At 41.0% G+C, this 21,728-nt stretch overlaps 1 protein-coding gene across 1 annotated transcript; it reads left to right on the top strand.

The window, feature by feature from the left end:
- Positions 1 to 7,240: 7,240 nt before the first annotated feature.
- Positions 7,241 to 20,572, top strand: epha2a (eph receptor A2 a). Its single transcript, XM_039798757.1, has 17 exons — positions 7,241 to 7,432; positions 8,301 to 8,368; positions 9,838 to 10,474; positions 14,566 to 14,721; positions 14,831 to 15,163; positions 15,787 to 15,914; positions 16,017 to 16,194; positions 16,313 to 16,415; positions 16,692 to 16,744; positions 16,869 to 16,994; positions 17,107 to 17,292; positions 17,403 to 17,464; positions 17,560 to 17,769; positions 17,968 to 18,117; positions 18,396 to 18,589; positions 19,227 to 19,382; positions 19,744 to 20,572. Exons 1-17 carry the CDS (start codon positions 7,357 to 7,359, stop codon positions 19,850 to 19,852), a joined length of 2,925 nt encoding a protein of 974 aa, XP_039654691.1. The 5' UTR covers positions 7,241 to 7,356; the 3' UTR covers positions 19,853 to 20,572.
- The last annotated feature ends 1,156 nt before the right edge of the window (positions 20,573 to 21,728 follow it).

The raw sequence follows: 21,728 nt of genomic DNA, 5'->3' as shown, positions 1-21,728 counted from the left end.
ATTGACTTTTCACAGTCGGAAGCTCATCAATCAAATGCCATCAGCTCTACATGCTCCTTCTCAAACTGAAAAATAACAGCTGGCCTTCATGATGCCAACAACCATAGTCTATACTGACTGTATACAATTTTAAAAACAGGAATTCAAGGGGCGGCCTCTAGCTTACCCAGTAAGAGCACACAAGAGCATTCGCCCCAAGTTGGCTGAGTCCTGCATCGGTGCAAGGTTCGAATCCGACCTGCTTCCCTTTGCTGCGTGTCATCCCCCATCTCTCTCCCCCTTTCATGTCTATCCACTTTAAAAAAAAAAGAAGGGAAAAACCCCAAAAAATAATCGTAAAAAAAAACAACAGGAATTCAAAAAATCTGAATAACACAACCTGCTGACTTTGAGGGATAACCATTAGCTCCTGTTTTCTCTGCATTGTCCAGTTGTCTCATGTCAGCACCCTCTGTATCCAGACCTACCTCAAACAAAGCAGGTGCCCCTTTGGCCAAATAACGATTGTTGTTGACCACACTGCCAGCCGCCCTTCTGCTCCTTCCTTTTCCTCTACTCAACAGTTGTGGTCGTTACAGCACAGACCTTGACTCAGCAGCTCTATGGTCCCATCTAATACACATAATGACACATTAATGTTAGCAGCTTTTTTTTTATCCCAGCTGGAAGGTTTTGAATTGTTTGAATTTTCACATTTTATAGGAGAAAAATGAACATTTAGTGGAACAGTTTGTTATAAAACAATATCACCAACAGGTCTATTTAGTATCTATTCTGGAGCTTTCAATTGCATTGCACAGTCCTTCTCAAATGCTGTTTCCACAGTCAAGAATTACCTTTCAAGCTCAATTTTTAAGCCAAGAAGTCCTTAAAGGGCTCAGAAAAAGTGTATATTTAAACCTCTATTCAATGACAACTGGGAAAATCCATCTACTGAGGAAGATGTTGTGATATAATCGAAAACTCCAGAATAGCTATTAAATGGACCTGGTGGTGAGATAGTTTGGTCAACTGCTGATTTCAAAGGTTAGGAATTACCTTTTCATCTCAATGTGTTTTAGTTTAGGTCCCAAATTCTAACATGGGCTACCACACACACACACACACACACACACACACACACACACACACACACACACACACACACACACACACACACACACACACACACACACACACACACACTATCCACACCACTACCTTACAGACAGCTGTAATGCCTGTGATCACCAGCCCTCCCAAGTTGGTCGGCCACTGTGAAATGTAAACAGTAAACAGGATGGAGCATCCTGTGTGTGTGCGCTTCTTTGAGTGTGTCGGTGTGTGTGTGCGCGCGCTTCTTTGAGTGTGTGTGTGTGAGGAGGGGAGGGGAGTGGAATGGAGGGGTTGGCAGCTAAAGAAGAAGAGAATGAGCCCATGCAGAGCCTGCTATAGTCCAGCTGTCACTGCTATAACTTCAGACTTGAGAGACCAGACCACAGGATGCAAGCTGGAGGGCCACTGTGTGTATGTGTTTGTGTGTATGTGTTTGTGTGTGTGTGTATGTGTATGTGTTTGTGTGTGTGTGTGTGTGTGTGTGTGTGTGTGTGTGTGTGGTGTTGTCGGCCCACAGCCCCCAGGCATTCCCCACAGCCCCTGGCTTCCTTCCTCCCCTTTGTTAAGCATGCGAGGCAGACTTCGTCAAGCTGAGCACACAAACGAATGCATATGAATGTGTGCTGTCATCTTTATTAGGCCCCTTTGCCAACACCCATTACATTTAACACGGATCTTTAGTCTTTAGTGAAGGAGAATTCACTTTCAGCCATGCCCTCGTCCCCCCACTCTTACTTGCCAGACGAGGAGGATAAATAGTGACCTCAGTCTGGGATAAATTTGAATACACATCCTATTACTCACTAATAAGAGAACATAATACTGAGCAATGAACAAAGGCTGATTTTTTATGGTTGTTTTATTTTAACGGTGGTTTTATATTTCAGAGGTGCATGGGACAATCTTTCTTTGGATTCTTAGCAAAATATCTGTCTATACCTGCAGTGTTCACTGCTCTTTGATGAGGTCAGTGCCAATGCAAGCAGCAATGAAAGATCAGGGCGAAGCCACAAATAGACTTATCCCATGCAAGTATGACTAATGCTGCGTGTTTTCAACCACATTCTCGCATTTCTTCTCTTCATAAGACAAAAACTTGTTGAAGCGTGTTCTCCCTTTTGTTTCTGAACGCTACACCGCACACAACATAGCCCACATAGACAGCAGACACCCACCCTCAAATTCCAGTGAAGAGAGGTAGTGTTTTCAGTGTGTTTAGAGGTGGCATGTGGAGCTTTTAAAAAAAAAAACGGGATTACTGAGGACATGGAGGGAAAACACAACAATGCACAGGCTTTTCAGTCCAGACAACAGAGCACATAATAAAGAAGCTTCCACAACACCCATCCTGTTTGTGAGGAACATAAAAGCATGGTGGTTGGGCATTAGTGTAATTATTAGAGCACACAGATACTTTACAATATGTGGTTGTGTGGTTTTTATTCAGTTTTGCTGAGGGACTTTATACTTGTATTGAATTTGCAGAGATTAGGGACTTCAAATCTGACTTTCTGTTGTAGTTTATTTGCGTAAAGCTTATCAGTACATGTTTTCATATTGTGTCAATACAAATCAATCAACCAAAATTTATTTATATAGCACTTTACAAAAACCAGCAGGTATCCAAAGTGCTTAACATCAGAAACACATGTCATACAATAAGTACAGTAGTAAATTGAACAATGTCGTGTTTGTTGGGCTGAGATATCTCGGGTTTTTGGCGTCACATCTGATTGTTCTTGCCTTGTTATCAGAAGGATTACAGACTCCTTTGTGTGTTAAAACGTCCCACCTCACAGGATTATCTCAAAAATGCAATGTCTTCGTTAGTCACGTTCCAGCTGAATCAGGACCCACATGTCTGATTTTTTTGTCAGTGATTCAAATCCAGCTTGATTATCAGGCTAAAGTCGCCAAGTTTCTTAACTCTTGAAAATTTGGTTATCACTGAAAAGCTATGTTTCTGCAGAAAGCTCTCCATTATTTCACTGCAAGTAGACTTTTAAATACTGTGATTTCTATAACAATAAATCTCAGATGAAACCGAAATAAAATAAAAGAACAAAAATTAAATGTACACTGGATAGTCGTTTACTTAGGTGCTGTACTTCAGTACAACTTTAAGGTAGGCTACTTGTAATGTTTTTTATTTTCATCCCACTACCTTTATTTAACAGTTACACTTTTCAGGTTAAATGTGTTTTTTTTATACAAAACATATGATCATTTTACAAATGATGATGCATTGATATGGATTTAACTAGCCAACAGTAAATGAAATAGTTAAAATTAGCTCCACTTCCACAACTACAACAATAAAGAACTGTTTGTTTACATGTTAAAGCATGAATAAAAATAATTCCATTGGCCTAACAATTAAACACTGACACTCTATATAATGAACACTTTTACATTTGACACTTTAAGTACATTTTGTTGCAAATACTTCTGTAATTTTGGTAAGGTAAAGACTTTTACTTGTATGGAGTGTTTGCTTTTGGTTATTGTTGCTATTTTACTTAAGTAAATAAGCTGAGTACTTCTTCCACCAATGATGGTTATAGGCTTTAGTCATCCAAACGTATAAAGAATGGTGTGAATCCATCATTTCTTAACAAGGGTTTTGGGGGGCCTCGCTGAGATGGTGGAATGGTGGAAAACAGTAGGTGCACTTTATGTTGGCAGTCTACAAAAAGTCCCTTTCAATAGTGTCCCACCTCTCTGTTTGCTGATACCACGAGAAGTGTAAGGAAAGCAGGGGGTTGTGACGGGAGCAGGGTCTGAATGACATGGCGTTGGTGCCACGGGCTGCTATTCACTGACCCACAAAATGCAGGCCCAGCCCCTGGTGTGAAGTACTTTTGTGTTGTCATCACCCACTGAAGCCAAAGACCAGAGGGAGGGGTGGTGGTCGGGTATTTGGGCTGATGTGAGGCCGCAGTCTGCTCTTCAGCAGCACACATGCACTGTTGTAGGTGAATAAAAAGAAGCCTGTATTGTTATGAAAGCATTTGCATACTTGTGTGTTAGAGAGGGTGTTAGCCTTTGACACCTTCGAGAACTGGATGACAACAGAAACCACTTCTCAGAGTCTTAAGCATTAACACACTCGAATTAAACACCTTAGCGTACCTCAGTGTGTAAACCAATACAGAGAGGCTTGAGTGCTTAAGATGGAAGTTTCCTTCAAGTGGCAGTTCACACTCAAACCAAACTGTGTGGGATCATTTGAAAGTGAGAGATACCTGGATCTTAAAGTGTAGTGGCAGGTCTTTATGGGATTGAAAATTTAAAAAAAATCTTCTCAGGAGAGACATAAAACTGGAATTTGGTTACTAAACAGAACTGATATATGAGCAATGAACAAGAACTATCTGTGGAAGCTTAAGTTGACAAACAGTATAAGAAAAGAGAAATATAACTTTTTTTTTGCTTGAGGAACTGTCTTGAAAATGTTTCCTCTCTCACCATTTAGAGAACAAAATTCAACTTGAAATGCATCCGTTAATATATATATATATATATATATATATATATATATATATATATATATATATATATATATATATATATATATATAAAGACAAATTAATTCTCATTAGATGAATATGTTTCTTCTTCTTTTCCCATCCTGTTGGGATTATACTTATGCTTATGTTATACTATATCACGTTAAACTACAATTTGTGTTTGTAAGCAATTGAAGTAATTGTCACTTGAAGGTCAGAAAGCCATAATTCAGCCCACACTTAACTTGTTAATCTATTATTTCACCAACATCTTTCACTCTGTCTGTTGTGTGATTAATGTCCGTGTATGGTAACGTTGGACAAGACAATGTCCGCCTCTTCAGTTGATTTTTTGGGGGTTCTTTGTCAGAGTGGCTGCCTGTGTTTGGCTCTGAAATCGAGGGGCTCTTCTTTCCAAGTACACGGCGCTTCACAGAGAAGACTTGACTCTGAAATTCCTCCAGATAAGAGTTGCTAGGTGATGCTATTGTCAGATCTTCTTTGTGGTCACATATTCATACCCAAATTGTAAGGTTCTTTATGAGGAGTGTCTCATTAGTAGTCATATATTCATACCAGACCACCCCCTCCCACTTGACCCCTCCTTTACCAGTCGTGGGAAAGACAAGTCCTGGACGAGAAGTGGAGGATTCAGGCAATTATTTGGAAGACAGTTCAAAAAAGATTGTCCAGCTTAAACACTCTTTCATTTTGAAAGTCTAGAAAAGCCAAGATGTTTGTACTGTTTGAAACATTTAAAACCAGAATGTAAGATTCCAGCACAGATAAAACATCCAAGAAGGTTTCGAAATGTATATTTAAACACCAAGTGCAAATGTACCCAAGCAGGAGTAGAATGGATTATTTACATCCATTCTATCGTACATCTTGGTGCGCTAGCTTTAATTAAATTCCTATGCCATGTGCGAGACACCAAAGCTACAGTTCATACAGATGCAAAGAACATCAATGGAAGACTCACATGAAATCTGAAACACTTCATTTAAAAACACAAACAAATGCTTCATTAAAAAATGCAGTTCAACATTTGACAATGCAACTGAGTTCAGTTAAGTGTATTGCCGCACATTCTCCTTGCAGCCAGGTCCATGAGAACATGTATATTAACTTGAATACAATCCACAAAAGTAGGCCTATATGTAAAAGAAAAGCACAAGACACACGTTTTAAAAAATACTATATTACTTCACCAAGAGGAAATCATATTTAAAGCTTTAGTGCATAACTTTTTGATATTATTGTACGTCTGTTACATTCAAGCCATTGCCAAATGAGTTGCTACAAAGCGACTATCAGCTCCACACAACTCTCTCTCTGTATTTCTCAGTAAGGCTAAGTTCAGAAGATTGTGTCGTCACGTGACTTTCCCGCACAGAAGTTCGAGTGAAGATAATTACCTCTTCTGAGTCCACCATGTTTTTTTTAATCCTTGGCTACTAGCAACTGTGTGGAGGAGGGGTGGGGGGCGACAGTGTTGTTGTCATTACTTAGAATTCTTTATGAGTGCGACAGAAACTACGCACTATAGCTTTAAAATGCTTCATATTTATTTTAATATTGTAATAAGTTTTAAACTATAATGTACTGGTTACTAGTGGTGGAGAGTAACTACATATATTTAGGTACAATGTTGTGGTACATGAATTTTACTTTCCATTCCCATTTAAGTACTGTATGGAGATTCATTTATTCATTTAGTAGCATTCTTAATTTAGAGTTGGGGTTCTTTACAAATGTAGGTACTTTATGCTTGTACTCCATTATATATTTCAATGGGAAATATTGTACGTTTTACACCACAAAATGTATTTCTTGCATATTGTAGTTGTACTATACTAGTTATTCTGCAGAATAATATTTTATTTAGAAAACTGACGATCAATTGCTAAAGAATGATGAATTGAAACTACCCAAAAGTATGTGAAGTACTTAGAATTAGCTCCACCTCACCAATGCTGGATACAATGCATATGTAATAAAATCTATTAGGCCCATGTGTTTTTAGCTAAGTCATTTTTTTCATTTGAGTGTTACACTGTGGTAGTACAACTTTTACTTAAGTAAGGGATCTAAGTCTACCACTGATTAAATATAATGATATACTTTGGGATGGTTAATTTGCATAATACAAACTTGAACATTGTGCTGATAGCCACCACTGTAGCCTACATTTACTTTAATAGCCTACTTAAATGCTGGTTTACATTGGAGTATTTCTACTTTTACCTAAGTAATCTGTGTACTTCCATCACAGCTTGAAACACTTGCAATATGTTTAATTAGGCTACTTAATCTTTTGCATTTAGCTTTTGTTGTTGTTAACAGGAGTTAGCTGGACTTTCTGTGTGATATGTAGAATATACATAGAGTTTGATTTGACGTTGATTTACTAATTAAATACAATATCGATGTATTCATTAAGCAAACGTTTAAAAAAAATCAATACAATGACAGTTTAGTTAATGAAGGCCTAGGCCTACATCCTTCTCAATGAAACAGGTGCGGTCGAACAGGTCTGGCCCCGCCCCCTCATTACCATATTCGGTGAACACATTCCAAAGCGCGCGGGGCGGGGCGATGACGCCACCTGTTTCTCAATGGGCTGTGTGCTCGTGCTCACTCAGCCAGTAGAGTGAAATATTTGGAGAAGTGGACTCAGTGAGACAGACGGAGGAGAGAAGAGAAACTTTGGGATATAAAACCACGAGTTATATAAAGTTTGTATGGAATCATGGAGCTCCGTCGGGTTAACTTGTTCTCGTTTTTATTCATCAGTCAAGTGTTTATCAGCCTCCAGTCGAAAGAACGTAAGTACTACTTTTTCACACGTTGTGTAAAGAAATAAAAGTGTAGCCTAGCTTAACCGCACATCGTGAGTCAGGAGGTTGGAATTTGATAGTCTGCTTTTAAGTTTTACTTCTGTTTTAAATTTTTTGTGAAAATTGCTTAGCCAAATGGCTATACAAGTTTTCTTTTCTGTTTTTCTTTCATTCTGTAGCCTACATAAAACATGATATGCCTCTTTTAATTAATCCCTTTAACGTTGTCTAAACTAAAATAGTTTAATGATCAAAGAGATCGGGTTATCACTTTTTTTTAAATATGCATCAGTTTTTTTTGTTGTTGAGTGAATTACTTATTTGATTTTACTGGCCTTTGTCAATTTAGGGTTAAAGGGCACCTGTGAGATGCCTTAACATGTCAGACGATTTGTTTCACTTGTGGTGCCGATTCATGTACTTCTCTCGTCATGGCAATTGAACTGCCCACGCCTTTCTCAGACATTATTAGTCCTGTATGCTGGACCTGGAGGACACGGTCAATGAAGTTCTGAATCAGACCGACATGCTTGATTAGACTGTCAAAGCATGGCATGTGCTCCCCATAAAGCTGTTGGCCCCGGAGATCAAGTCACAGAATTTAATTGTACAGTCAAATCATAGTCATTTTATAATTATTTAACAGCCTTATAAACAAATAAAAATATATAGCCTACCTTGTTTGGGCCAGAGGTGTATTAGGTCTGCAAAACATAAGCAGCTAAATGTTATATGTTTAGATAGATAGATAGATAGATAGATAGATAGATAGATAGATAGATGGATGCATCAGGTGTCATTAGTTGCTTCTGTATTTGTTGTAACTATGTCATATGTTTTCTGTTTGTTTCTGTAGAAGTATTGCTGGATATGAGAGCTTCAGGATCCGAGTTGGGGTGGTTGACGATGCCATTTGAGAACGGAGTGAGTATTTATACCTCGACAGGCATTTTTAAGACTTCAGGTTCAAGACTTGAAACTTTCTTTCGCTGAGTAAGACAACAAATGAAAAAAAGGCAGATTAGGAGATTAGTCGATGTGAGAAATTGAATAATATTTAGCAACCATAACCTAAGGGCCTCTTTCTGCTCATTCAGTCTACTAAAAAAGTTCTTTGGGAGAAATGGATGAGTGGCAGCACAATGAGGTTTGGCAGAGCTCAGCTAGTCTTGTGTTAATGCTACCCTTTCATGAAGAACTTGATGAATGCCATTAAAATGTCATGGTTTAACCTACATTTAAATTTACAGTATTGATGTACATTTTACACAGTTGCGTTTTTATTCCAACACTAAACCATAAGACAGCATTTTTAGGATTTCCCTGTGATTCCTCTCAGAATTTAGAAATAACCGCAGCAAGATGATCTGTCCAGTTGTGGGTAGACATAAGTAAAAGAGAAAAAAAAACTGGTCCATGTGTGGAGAACCATCCCTCTATCTATAGTTCAGTGGCTTTCCATCTAAAAAAAGCCACAGGACATGGCCACTTCCACTGTGGGCCGCGTTTCTTCTTACGTTCTCAAAGATCTAAGGTTCTTGTTTTATCAGATAGGATTTCCCCTTGTCAATCAAGCTCTGCTTTGTTCTAATCCAACTTTCTCACACTGCACTTAAATTTGTACCACGGATGACTATTTGCAATATGTGGTCGTGGCTTCAGCGTGAAAAAGTATTTTAAACGATTTATGTTATAAATGCAGTGTAACCTGTCTAAGTGGACGATTGAAGTTTGGATAGTAATTATTAATTGCCGGAAATGCAGTATTTAATTTGGATAAAATATAGAGGAGCTAAGATGTGAATGACGATGCCTCTCTTTGAATCAATGCCAATGTTTTTGCTTCTCTTTTCTAACAACGGGTCTGTTAAGCATTGATTTATTCCTTGAAACACACCAGTACTGCTAACACATGAGGTGTTACATTTTAATGTTAAATGGAGGCTTTTAATCTTTCTCCTCGTCATTGCTTCCCTCTCTTAAAAAAAGTCTTAATTGCTGCCACTGTGCTTATGAAGCTCATTTAACTGCCATAAATGTTGGTTGGTAGTCTACAGTAGCATTTGCTGGATTTGTGTGCGTCTCACACACATGCACCCTTGTGTGTTAGTGGAAAACCACACACGTCGTGAGCACGACACATGTCCAGGCCAATAATCTTAATTTGTGGAAAAAAGCTCCAGCTCACTTCTGCACTTTGAGCTTCTCAGTCAGCATGAAAGAAGAGGTGTCTCATCAATAAAACGGGTTCTCAGCAAGAACAAAGCCTGTGAAGCCTCTACTTATTCCCTGAAAATCTTTAGTTTCTCCTTTTAATTATTGTAGCTTGGTAACAGTGACTTTTGCCCCTTAAACTAATCCCTCTCCTCTCTTATTTTTTTTCTGTTCTACAGTGGGAGATAGTCCAGACGGTGGTGAACGGCTCACTTTTCTATACCTACAGTGTTTGCAGCATAGACTCTACTGAACAGGACAACTGGTTACGCACAACATTCATCCAGCGTCGCCCGGGGACGACCCGAGTTTCTGTGGAGCTCCGTTTTATTGTGCGAGACTGCAACACTTTTGATGGCGCTTCTGTCGCCTGCAAAGAAACCTTCAACCTTTTCATCTCGGAGGCTGATGCCGACGTGGGAACCAACTTCCGCAAAGGCCAGTTCCGCAAAGTGGCCACCATTGCTCCTGATGAGGTCACGCGGGGCCGCTTGCTGAAGGTCAACACTGAGACGAGGACCATGGGGCTTCTGTCTAGGAAGGGCTTTTACCTGGCTTTTCAGGACATGGGCGCTTGTGTGGCGCTGCTGTCTGTCAGAGTGTACTACAAGACATGCCCATCCACAGTGCAGAGCTTGGCGGCCTTCCCGGAGACTGTTGCGGATGCTCTCAGGGAGGTGGAGGGAGCCTGCGTGGAGAATGCCGTCAGTCAGGCCACCCCACGCATCTACTGTACAGCTGAGGGTGAATGGGTGGTTCCTGTGGGCCAGTGCCAGTGTCTCGCCGGCTATGAAACCACTGGGGACTCCTGCCAAGGTAAGCACACTGCCAGAAATATGCCACGCACTCAACTGAGACGTGTTTGCGTTGCCAGGGGAGTTGTAGTAAATTAAACTCTTCCAGTCACTACTTTTGGCAAAGTGTGTGGAATGAGCGCAGAGGAATGTTAATTATGTCTGGTTTGTTTGGAAGTCTTTCACAAAAACACTCTATCTCTGTCATATGATTTATGTGTTGAAGTGGGTCAGGTACAGCAGGATGAGCATTGGAAAGGGAGGAAACGGGGAAGATGTCTAAACCTGTTTGTTTTGTTTGGATTTTACAGCAACCACAGATCGCTCCAAGTGATCTAGATAGTCTCCCGTCAATGCCTCATCTCTTTACCTGTTGGCCGATAGCTCATTCTCTCGGCTGCCTTTTTCTCAGGACTCAGGAATGGGGCTGGGCCGAGGTTTTATGGATAGGGCGATGCCTGGAGGTGATAATGTAGAGTGTCCCAATTCCACAATTCACTGCTCAGTAGAAAATTCAAGAGCTAATTTTAAAGCTCGAAAAAAGTTTAAACTAAAATAATTGAGTGTTAAATCTTCGTGAAAATATTTTAGTTTTTTCTTTTGGAAGAGATTTCAAGTTTACAGCACCTTTCCAAAATGACAAAGTACATTCATTTCTTGCATACAAACCGCACATGCCGTGTACTATGAAGATTAGTGCATATCACATACTGTATAGTATTGGCATGTAGTATGAAATAAGGAAAAGGTTCTTCTTTAAAATGACATGAGGGCACACTTTTAAACCATTCAGATAATTATAGGCAGGTAGTTTAATAGTAACTAGCTGCCTTTTTAGTAAAAAAACAAATATACATATAATTGAAAGCTAATAGCAATTTGGGAACAAACTGTTAAAGGTTTAAGCTTTTGTCTATTCATATGAGTGACCCCTATAATAAGGTTAAGTATGCAAAAACTTTGCAGTATGTACTGCCCTCAAAATAGACCTGTGAGTAAATCTAAAAAACAAACAGATGTGTACAGTAAAAGACATAACTGCAGCGCTCCTACTGTATGTGCTCCTACTTTTTGTGTGGAATTTGTCTTTGGCTTTCTCGGGTGTGGTGTGTGTGTTGAGCTGTCGGGAGGAAACGTGGGAGGAGAGAGGGTACAGGGAGAAGAGGAAGGAGGGAGGAAGGGCACAGTATGCTGCGGGGACTTCTGAAAGGAATTCTTTCAGCCTCGCGTCACCTGCACCACTGATTGACTGAAGGAAGGGGCCGTGTGAACGTGTCAGAATAACTACCTGAGTGGTGCGTCTTCTCTTTGCATGTATTTATTTTGCGCCAGTTGCTAGGGCGACAGGAACCACAGATTACAGGGATGGGGCCGACACGCCTATAAGAGGTTAGACTGAGTCAGGCTGCGGCTTATGACTCCCGATGGTCCGAGTCACCTTGACTGGCAGAGTTTGGTCTCTTCTAGGAGTCATTTCCTATGAAACAGCTTCGACCAGCTTAAAGAATTGAGCGATTTGTTGGAAACTATTTTGATAATTGAGTCATTGTTTAAGTCCTTTTTTTCTCAAAAAAAGAAAAAAAAGATTTATTGATTCTAGTTTTTCTATTTATAAGGATTTTTCTACTTTTCTTTTTTCTGACTCTTCTGTCTCTTAGTCTTTTGGACTGTTGTTCAACACATTTGAAGATGTCACTTTGGGCTTTAGAAAGTTATGACAATAACTTCACTATTTCATGGCTTTATATACACCGAACGAATAATCTGTTAGTTGTAAGATTAGGCTAATAGTTAATGGAAGTTATTTTTAATTGCAGCCCTGCATACCATTGATAGATAAGTACAGTGCTTCAAAGAGTGAGTCTTGTACTGAGGTTGTAAAAATGAAGACCGATTAAATAGGGAAAGGAGGGGAGGAAGTCATGGCAGAGGAATGTTTCACTCTTTGAGGTTTCTGACCACAGGTGGACTCTGAGCAGAGCACCTGAAGCGGAAGTTATAAGAGGAAGACAGGAAATATTTATGACAGGAAATATTTATTGGGGGGGGAGGAGTGTAATTCCAAAGTCTGGAGGATGACCTCAGTATAAGAATGCAGGAAACCTGTTTTAATACATGGGTTTTAAACACAATTATTATGCTGTTGTTTGTTCCAACTCCCCATTTCCATTTCACTAGAGAGAGTGATATCCTTAGCCTGCATGTGCATTCCACCGAAGAGCACAACTGTTGTGGGGAAAAGGAAGTAAAGCGAGATGAGAAGGAATGCTGACTGACACAAATAAGAAGGTTGTCCTTGGTCTGAGTCGGAGGGTGGGGAGTCAGTTGACAGTTGGTCCACGAGGGTGGTTAGTTTTGAGGGTGGTGCTTAGTTAGGTGTGGAGTGTAATTTAGTCAAGAGGATTAGTAGAGCAACAGGACAGCTGTTAACCAATGACATACCCCGCTTTGCCTCCATTTGCCTCTTTCATCCGGTCGTTAACACACGCAACGAGCTCCCTAATCCATGTTCCCAGTCATTAGAACAATGGGCCGACACAAAGAGCACAAAACAGATTAAATTAACAGATGCACCGGTGCGGAACATAAGTCCTTTTCATATGTGTGTCGTAGTCGAAAAGGAGCGTGGGACAATTAGAACAATTTCCATCAAGATGGGAAAATATGAGTTGGTTGAATGTATATATATATATATATATATATATATATATATATATATATATATATATATATATATATATATATATATATATATATATATATATATATATATATATATATAATATATATATATTAAATTGGATTAACAAAATTATGCTAAAAACTCCAAAAGTAATCGTAAACCATCGTTTTCCAAAGTTTGCATTAACAAAGTTTGTTTTCCCCATGCCACCATTTACGAGCTGTATAATGAGTAAAGCAACATATTTACGGCACCACTCTGTCCAATCTCAGAGACAATAGATGAATGGGGCTGGAGTTTCTTTGGTACGTGACAGAGGTCCTGCTGCTGCAGCTCAAGATGAAATGGGCTGGCCCCCTTTTCTTATACTGAAAGGCCTCCGCTACACCCCCACTGCCGCCAAGTGACTCCCCAGAGAGAACTTCTGTTGGTGCTCCAGACCTTTACCCCCATCCCCCATCCATCCATTCATCTTTATCCCGCCTACTCAAACTCAACCTGCTCCTTCTCCTCCATTGCGGCAATACTTGGAGTGCAAAGGTCCTTCTGCCTGAATGGCAAAGTAACGCGACCACGTCTTAAATCCAGGGTTCACTCGACCTCATCTCAACGGCCACCAGCACAGGGGCCAGATGAAAGGCTCCTCCCTAGGGAGACAGCAGAATGAAAGCAGAGAGAGGAGATCTTTCATAAGATCCGTTCTTTTACTGTGCTGGAGCCCTTTTATCCCCCCGCAGAAAGTATGTGCGTCTGTTTCCATAAACACACTGAAAATCATACTCCTCTCCAGCAGCTTTTCCTCTTTCCTGATTCTCTCGTCTTCTAACTATTCAACCTTGGATGCTGTAATTTGCGACTGGTGTCGGGGGTTAGCGGAAGAAAGGAAGGAAGGAAGGAAGGAAGAAAGGGAGGAAACATCAGCCTCAGACTCAATTGCAGCTTGTGCGCTCTGGTTTCTGTCCACTCTGCACGTTCATTAACCTCCCATGCCCTGGAAGGCTGTTTATCTGTGTGCTGAAATGTCCGTCACAACTCTCTACCCGTGTCCAAGGTGCCATTTCCTTTGGCAAAAACAGATATATTATCTGCCAGAGAATATGAGCTGGGAGTTCACAGGGGAAAGGCAGATCAGATCACCTGGTGTCATCCGGTTGACGCTGGCAGTGTGACCTGAGATCGGGCCTTCAGGCGAAAACGGCGAGTGGAGGCAGGTCGTCTGGGAAATCCCTTTTTCATTCGTCTGGATACAAAGCCTCAGTGATTATAGGTTACTTAGAACAAATGCTTCCTGTCAGTTGGAACGGGCTGGTATTACAAAGACCGCTTCATTGTTTGCATTTAGATGAGTCATTCCTTCCTGCGTTTGTCTGTTTCACAGGTCCTCCTAATGTCGAGCTTAAACTAACACACACCTTCTTTCTCTCGCACAGCTTGCAAACCAGGCTACTTCAAGCCATCTGTCTCGAGTGAGTTATGTCAGGTTTGTCCTGATAACACTAAGCCCTCCGCAGCCGGTGCCACCGAATGCCAATGTGAGGAAGGTTTCTTCCGCTCCCCTTCGGACCCTCCTACGTCACCCTGCTCTGGTAACAACCACACTCACTGTCACATTACCGACAAAGTCAACTTTTAGCTCATTACAGGCAGGTCAGAAGATCAGGCTAACTGGTCTGTGTCGTGTACTTCCTCCCCAAGCTCCACCCAGTGCCCCTCGTGACCTTACCGCCACCACCCTTTCATCAGAGGGCCGGCTGCAGCTGTCCTGGAGCCCGCCGCTGGTGACCGGGGGCCGCAGAGACCTCACCTACAGTGTGGTGTGCGAGCACTGCGACGGGGGCTCGTGTGTCCCCTGCGGCGAGAAGATCCGTTTTGAGCCAGGACCTGCGGACCTGCAGGACTCCACGGTCGTCGTTAGTGACCTAGATTCTCATCTGAACTACACGTTCACAGTGGAGGCCCACAGCGGCGTGTCCCAGTTCGGAACTGACCGGCCCATCGCAAGAATCACTACTGCTCTGGACTATACAGGTGAGCTCGGTCACATGAAAAGCTTTTTTTTTTTTTTTTTATCCTTTTGCTTTGATTTAACCTTGTGTCCTGATCTAATTGGCTTTACTTCCTAATCGTTTGGGATCCCACGGACCACACTGCTGTATGTGTGATAATGATACTTGTGAAATTGAGCAAAAACCTTTTTGAAAACCCAATATGTAGAAAAGTATTGAAGTGGTAATCCTTCCCCTGGCCACAAACTGAACGTGTACATGGCAGTATACATACAACTTCATTATTTTTCTGTACTGGTCAAAAATGTCATCTGTTTAAAATTATGTTTTATATGCATTTCTCATGAAATTAGAAGTCAGGAAGTATCAAGGTGATAAAACAATTTTAATGTTTTTTTGAGATGTTAAAGAGGGTCTGTTGTCTCCAGACATTTTGAGACATGTTTTTCTTTTTTTTTTTTTTTTTATATGTAAGATTGTATTTGTCAGTAAAAACTATTGTACAAAAAGAAGGGCTTACTACACAAAGAGGAATTCAGTGTGACCCATTAAATCCCAAAGGCTTCCATTTCCAAATGTCCTTTTCCAAAGACTATGATTTGTCTCTAACCATTATTTTGCTTTCTGTCTCTCACCGACCGTTAGATCCCCCCAAGGTGACGTTGATCCATCTGGATGATCGCGGCCCCACCAGTCTGTCTCTGTCCTGGACTCTGTCTCGCAGGCCTCCAGCCCACATCAATCACCGCTATGAGCTTATGTACCGCAGAAAAGTAAGACAGATTGCTTTGTGCTCTTTTTGCCTCTCCTTTCCTCGTTCAAAGTTGTAAATTATTCCAACCTTATTCTAATCCACCCACTTTTCCTCTTCGCAGGATGACGAGGGTGAGCGTGACGTGACCACCTACACAGTCCTGATTTTGGAGAAAAGTTCCGTCCAGATAAATGACCTCACCCCAGACACTACTTACATGTTCAGGATCCAGGCACTGAGTCCCGAAGGACACCCCGGCAGCTACAGTGTGGAGCACGAGTTCCTAACTTCCCCATTAGGTACCAACTAAATCTACAGAAGATGCAACTATTTTCTCAGATGTCTCTCTCACTGTATGAACTTTTATTTCACACACTTGTGATGATGAAATGTTTCTCTTTCTGTGACTTTGCGCAGCTGAGTCTCAGATCCAGAACAACTCGGCCATGGTGACGGGAGCTGTAGTCGGGGTAGCAGTTATTCTTCTCGTTGTGGTGGCCGTTCTGCTGCTGCGTAGACGGTTGGTAACAACATGCTTCATATCCACATCCAACGCCTGTGTCATTCAGATAAATGTTGTCTACACACCTACAGACTGTGTGATTATGTGCCACAAGCTCCAGTAAATTAAAGATATTCTGCTATGACCGCTCAGGGAAGGTTTATCAGTAATAGCTGGTGCTGCTATTGAATACAGCCTTGGTCTTTTTCAGCAGAGACTGACCTGCAATTACTAAAAAGCCAGTCTGTATTCTGTTTAGTCCTTTAGTAGTGATTCTTCTTGTGTTCCTTTCAGAAGACTGAGCTCTCGTGGCAGGGGAGGACCTGAAGATCCCTACTTCTCAACAGGTTAGAAAACCATTCTGTACATGCAACTGTAACTGTAATAATAATAATAATAATAATAATAATAATAAACGTTCATTAAGTCATTATTTTGCCTAACAAACTGGACATTATTTCCTCTCCTTAGATCAGCTCAAGCCTCTGAAGACTTACATTGATCCACACATGTATGAGGACCCTAACATTGCCATCCAGAAGTTTGTCACAGAAATTGACCCCAGTGCCATTAGCAAACAAAAAGTCATTGGTGTTGGTAAGTGTTTTTTTTATTTATTTTTTTATTTTTTTAAATCACCGGTCTTCCATTTAATAAAATGTTGAGCACAGTTTCTAATGTTTGCTCCTGCTGTCCGTCCGCCGATCAGGAGAGTTCGGGGAAGTGTTTTGGGGCGTGATGAAGACTCCCAGGCGAGGGGAGGTGGCCGTCGCGATCAAGACCCTGAAGCCGGGGTACTCCGAGAAACAGAGGCAGGACTTCTTGAGCGAGGCCAGCATCATGGGTCAGTTCTCGCACCCGAATATCATCCGCCTGGAGGGAGTTGTCACCAAATGTGAGTTGATAATCTCCGCGAGGAGCCAAACGATCCTTCTCAACTTATTGGAATCGACTTCTTGTACACTTTTCTTTCACTAAACATAATGTTTTGTTTAAAATTTTCAGTCAAGCATGCCATGATAGTGACTGAATACATGGAGAACGGAGCTCTTGACACATATCTGAAGGTAGGTGCATGCATTTAGTCGAGGAAGGTCAAATGACTTCAGACACTTAAACTTGATATTATGTATTCATATGTATTTTTCCCTGTTTTTTTTAGGACCGTGATAGAGAGATTTCGTCATATCAGCTCGTGGGGATGCTGCGTGGAATAGCTGCTGGCATGAAATACCTCGCTGATATGAACTACGTTCACCGGGACCTGGCAGCAAGAAACGTTCTGGTTAACAGCAACCTGGAGTGTAAAGTGTCTGATTTTGGGCTTTCTCGTGTGCTGGAGGATGATGCTGAGGGCACATACACAACAAGAGTAAGTCTTAACAGCTACATTTCACAGCCTAAAAGCATAGAGTGAACAACCCTTGTTTTTTTTTCTAGTAACAAATGCCAGACTGTTAATGGTATTTTCACTCTCAAGTGTCCAATCTAAAGTGTTGGTCTTTCAGCGCCTTGTGTTTCCATTCCCTTCACCCATTAATATGATTTGTTAATGTTTCTCTTCTGTCAGGGAGGTAAAATCCCCATCCGCTGGACGGCCCCCGAGGCCATCGCTTACAGGAAATTCACTTCAGCCAGCGACGTGTGGAGCTTCGGCATCGTCATGTGGGAAGTCATGGCATTTGGAGAACGGCCCTACTGGAACATGAGCAACCATGAGGTATGTTTCAGATATCACGTTGTCTTTCTAGCTCTTAACAGTTGAGCTGAAGGATTGTTTTGGCCTTTGTAGGTCAAACTTTAATGTGTGTATAACCACAGAGTCTGTGCTGGGTTGGTGGTGATAGAAAGCTGCCTGACATCCACAGTAGTTTCCCACCATCTTCTTCAAATGAACTCTTAATGTCAACATACGAACACAGCAGTTTTTCAGACCGAGTCTGTCACTACACTCATAAATATACTTCAGATCTAAGCGCTGCCTTCACTCTTCCTCAGGTCATGAAGGCTATCAACGAGGCCTTCAGGCTTCCTGCTCCAATGGACTGCCCATCCGCTATCAACCAGCTCATGCTGCAGTGTTGGCAGAACGACCGCTCCAAACGACCTCGCTTCTCGGACATCGTCAACATTTTGGACAAGCTGCTCCAAAGCCCAGAGTCTTTGAAAACCATCGCTGACTTTGATCCACGGTATGAACTATAACTATATATATATATATATAACTGGATAACAACAGTTATCCAGCTGTGTGTGTGTGTGTGTTTGTGTGTGTGTGTGTGTGTGTGTGTGTGTGTGTGTTTTGTGTGTGTGTGTGTGTGTGTGTGTGTGTTTGTGTGTGTTGTGTGTGTGTGTGTGTGTGTGTGTGTGTGTGTGTGTGTGTGTGTGTGTGTGTGTGTGTGTGTGTGTGTGTGTGTGTGTGTGTGTGTGTGTGTGTGTGTGTGTGTGTGTGTGTGTGTGTGTGTGTGTATATATATATATATAAAAATACACACACACGCGTCCATAAACAAAATACATTACATACAGCACAGTTAATCATTAGTTACTGAAGCATATTCCCCTCTCAAAGGCATGAGCTCCTTCGTATGAACGATATTTTTTATTAAAGGTCATGATTTGGTAACAAAGTGAAAGAGTCAAAATTAGAAGAACTACTATAAAAGAAACTAATCTTCTCGGGAGAATAATGAATTCTGTGGAGAAATACACAATTAGATTACATAAAAATTACACATCTTCACATGCACTGGGTGTACATAATGTACAGTAAAGTAAATGTCAGCAGTAAATGATGAGTAATCCAAAATCGACGTTGTTCCCCCGCAGCGTGTCCATCCGCCTGCCCAGCACCAGCGGCTGCGACGGCACTACGTTCAGGTCGGTGCCCGAGTGGCTGGAGTCCATCAAAATGAACCAGTACAGCGATAGCTTCGCCCGCGCTGGGATCACGACCATGGAGCAGGTGCTCGCCTTGAGGCATGAGTAAGTGTGCACACATGGCACAGGTGCAGCCCTGCCTCACTGCGCTGATTCATCTGGCACCAGGCCACATGTTGTAGTAACACAGAGAAAGCATTCAGCTCTCAGCTTGAACATTTGTTATCCAGTTTGTGAATGCAGAAATTACTCCACTCCGCCTCTGCCCATGTCATTCCTGTCATTCTACTGCCATAACTTCTACAGCTCAGTCAGATGAACAAGATATTTCAAGAGTTGATCCACAACTTGTAGCTCACTATTTCAATTGGTAATTCATTAGAGAGAGTCCATATTGTTTATTTTGTTGTTGTTGTTTTTTAGCCCACTGAAAAATGGTATCATTTATCTCAACGTGTCCTTTCAGAGACATCAGGAATATTGGAGTTCGGTTGCCCGGTCACATGAAGAGGATAGCATACAGCATCCTGGGTCTGAAAGACGAGACAAGCTCCCTTAGCGTGTTTAGTGTGTGATCTAAGCATTCCTCCGAATCAAAGCGCACTGACCAGCCATGCCACTTCACTCACGCACGAGGAGGACTGAAGTGGGGGGGGGGGCTGAAACTGAGCTACATTGCAGGGTTGTTTTGTGGCGCGACTGAAGAGGACCCTCCAAGCCACTCAGGACTGAGATCAAAAACACTTATGTACTTTATAATAACAAGACAAATAATTTATCTTTTATGTAAAAAATGTTTTATATGTTGAACATAAACAACTTGTGTGATGTAGTAAATAAAACAATTATAAAAGTAAGTGCAAAATGTGAGACAATGTGAGAGAGCTTGGTTTGTATTCACTGAATGACTGACATATTTAATGCTCTTTATGATTTAAGGATGTTTTCTTCCAAGCACTCACTTTATCCTGCCAGTGTTTCTGGATCCTTAAATCTGTTTTGTTTTTCTACATTTTGTTATGATCAATGAGACTTATTACATTTGGAATGATTATTCCACTCAGGGCAACGAATCACACATTCTTACGTTTAGTAGTTAGTCCCTGCATCCCATGATGCGTTTTCTTCAAGTCTTTTGTTTGTTTACATCATGTCTTATTACAACTGTCCATTTTTATTTAATATTTATTGTATTTTGTATTTATGTCATTTGTTACATAAGAAATAACTGATCTGGCGCATATTTGTCAGGCAGTGTATTTTTGTGTTTAAATAAAATCGGTGTTTCCTTGTGACTGGATTACTTTCTTGTACTTAGTAGTCAACAAGTATTTCTTTTTTAATTGGTCCGGACTGAAATATCTCAAATATCTCATCTTGCCATAAACTTTGGAACAGACATGTATTGTCCCCAGAGGATGAACCCCACTGGCTTTGGTGATTCCCCTGACTCTTTAGCGCCAGCTTGTCAACTATTGGATGGATTGCCATAAAATATGTTACAGACATGTAGTCTTTGTGAGCGTTGGTGACCCCTGACTTTTCATCTAGCACCATCATCAGGTTAAAAATGTAATTTGTGCATTACTTCGGTTTGTGACCAAATACTTGTGCTCATTATCAGCTATTACGTGAAACTAGGATGGTAACGGTGATGAAAACACTGATGTACAGTATATGACAGCCATTAGCTACAGTTGAATTACTTCTAGCCTAAATGTTCAGAAAAATTAAAAAACAGAAGAGGATTAGGGCCACATGAGTTTTGAGTTTAATCTCAGAATTCTGACTTCTGAATTAGAATATTAGAAATTGAATATTTGTTTCTTCATAATTCTGACTTTAACGTCAAAACTCAAATACAATTTTGACACGCGGCCCTAATCCTGTTCCGTACATCTCTCTTAGCTCACTTTTCATATATTTGCTACCTCAACATAGATATACATGTGACCTAATATGATGACCTTTTTGCTTACACCAACCTCTCACAAATAAAATATGCAATACTGCCACGTATAGCTCTTCACACTTCCCTGCTCAAAACAACATGATGAACTCTTCTGACATAGGTTGCTTAGGGCCTTTCTTCTGACACCACCCTCTGGCCACTTACTACGTTTACTTCACCACGACTGGTGCAAATCAAAAACAAATTTCATCTATCTTTTTATCTATCTTAACAGTTTGGTTTTCTTTACAATTGTTTTGGTGACGCCTGTCATCCAGACGCAGTTGATCAACCTCAGTGACTTTGCCACGGTGGAGCAGAATGTCACACCTACACACAACTTTGCTCCATCATTTCACAGTCACACAAGGTTTTCACTGAAAATGCATTAGTACAGTGTCATTTCCGTGACAAATCCTGCTGATTTAGCCTTAAAAAGCCCAATTAAATTTGATCTGAAAGCTACTTTATTGCTTCATATTGACACATTTAGCAGTGAA

This window comes from Perca fluviatilis, chromosome 4, assembly GCF_010015445.1.
Source record: "Perca fluviatilis chromosome 4, GENO_Pfluv_1.0, whole genome shotgun sequence".
Taxonomy (NCBI): domain Eukaryota; kingdom Metazoa; phylum Chordata; class Actinopteri; order Perciformes; family Percidae; genus Perca; species Perca fluviatilis.
Note: the sequence above shows the minus strand (reverse complement) of the source record. Positions and strands in the feature narration are given on the sequence as shown.

Bases quoted from the DNA above. Each gene is read 5' to 3' on its own strand.
- epha2a (XM_039798757.1), top strand. From the start codon at position 7,357: ATGGAGCTCCGTCGGGTTAACTTGTTCTCGTTTTTATTCATCAGTCAA. The intron at 18,118-18,395 runs GTATGTTTCAGA...ACTCTTCCTCAG, and splicing joins GGAACATGAGCAACCATGAG to GTCATGAAGGCTATCAACGA. The intron at 19,383-19,743 runs GTAAGTGTGCAC...GTGTCCTTTCAG, and splicing joins GTGCTCGCCTTGAGGCATGA to AGACATCAGGAATATTGGAG.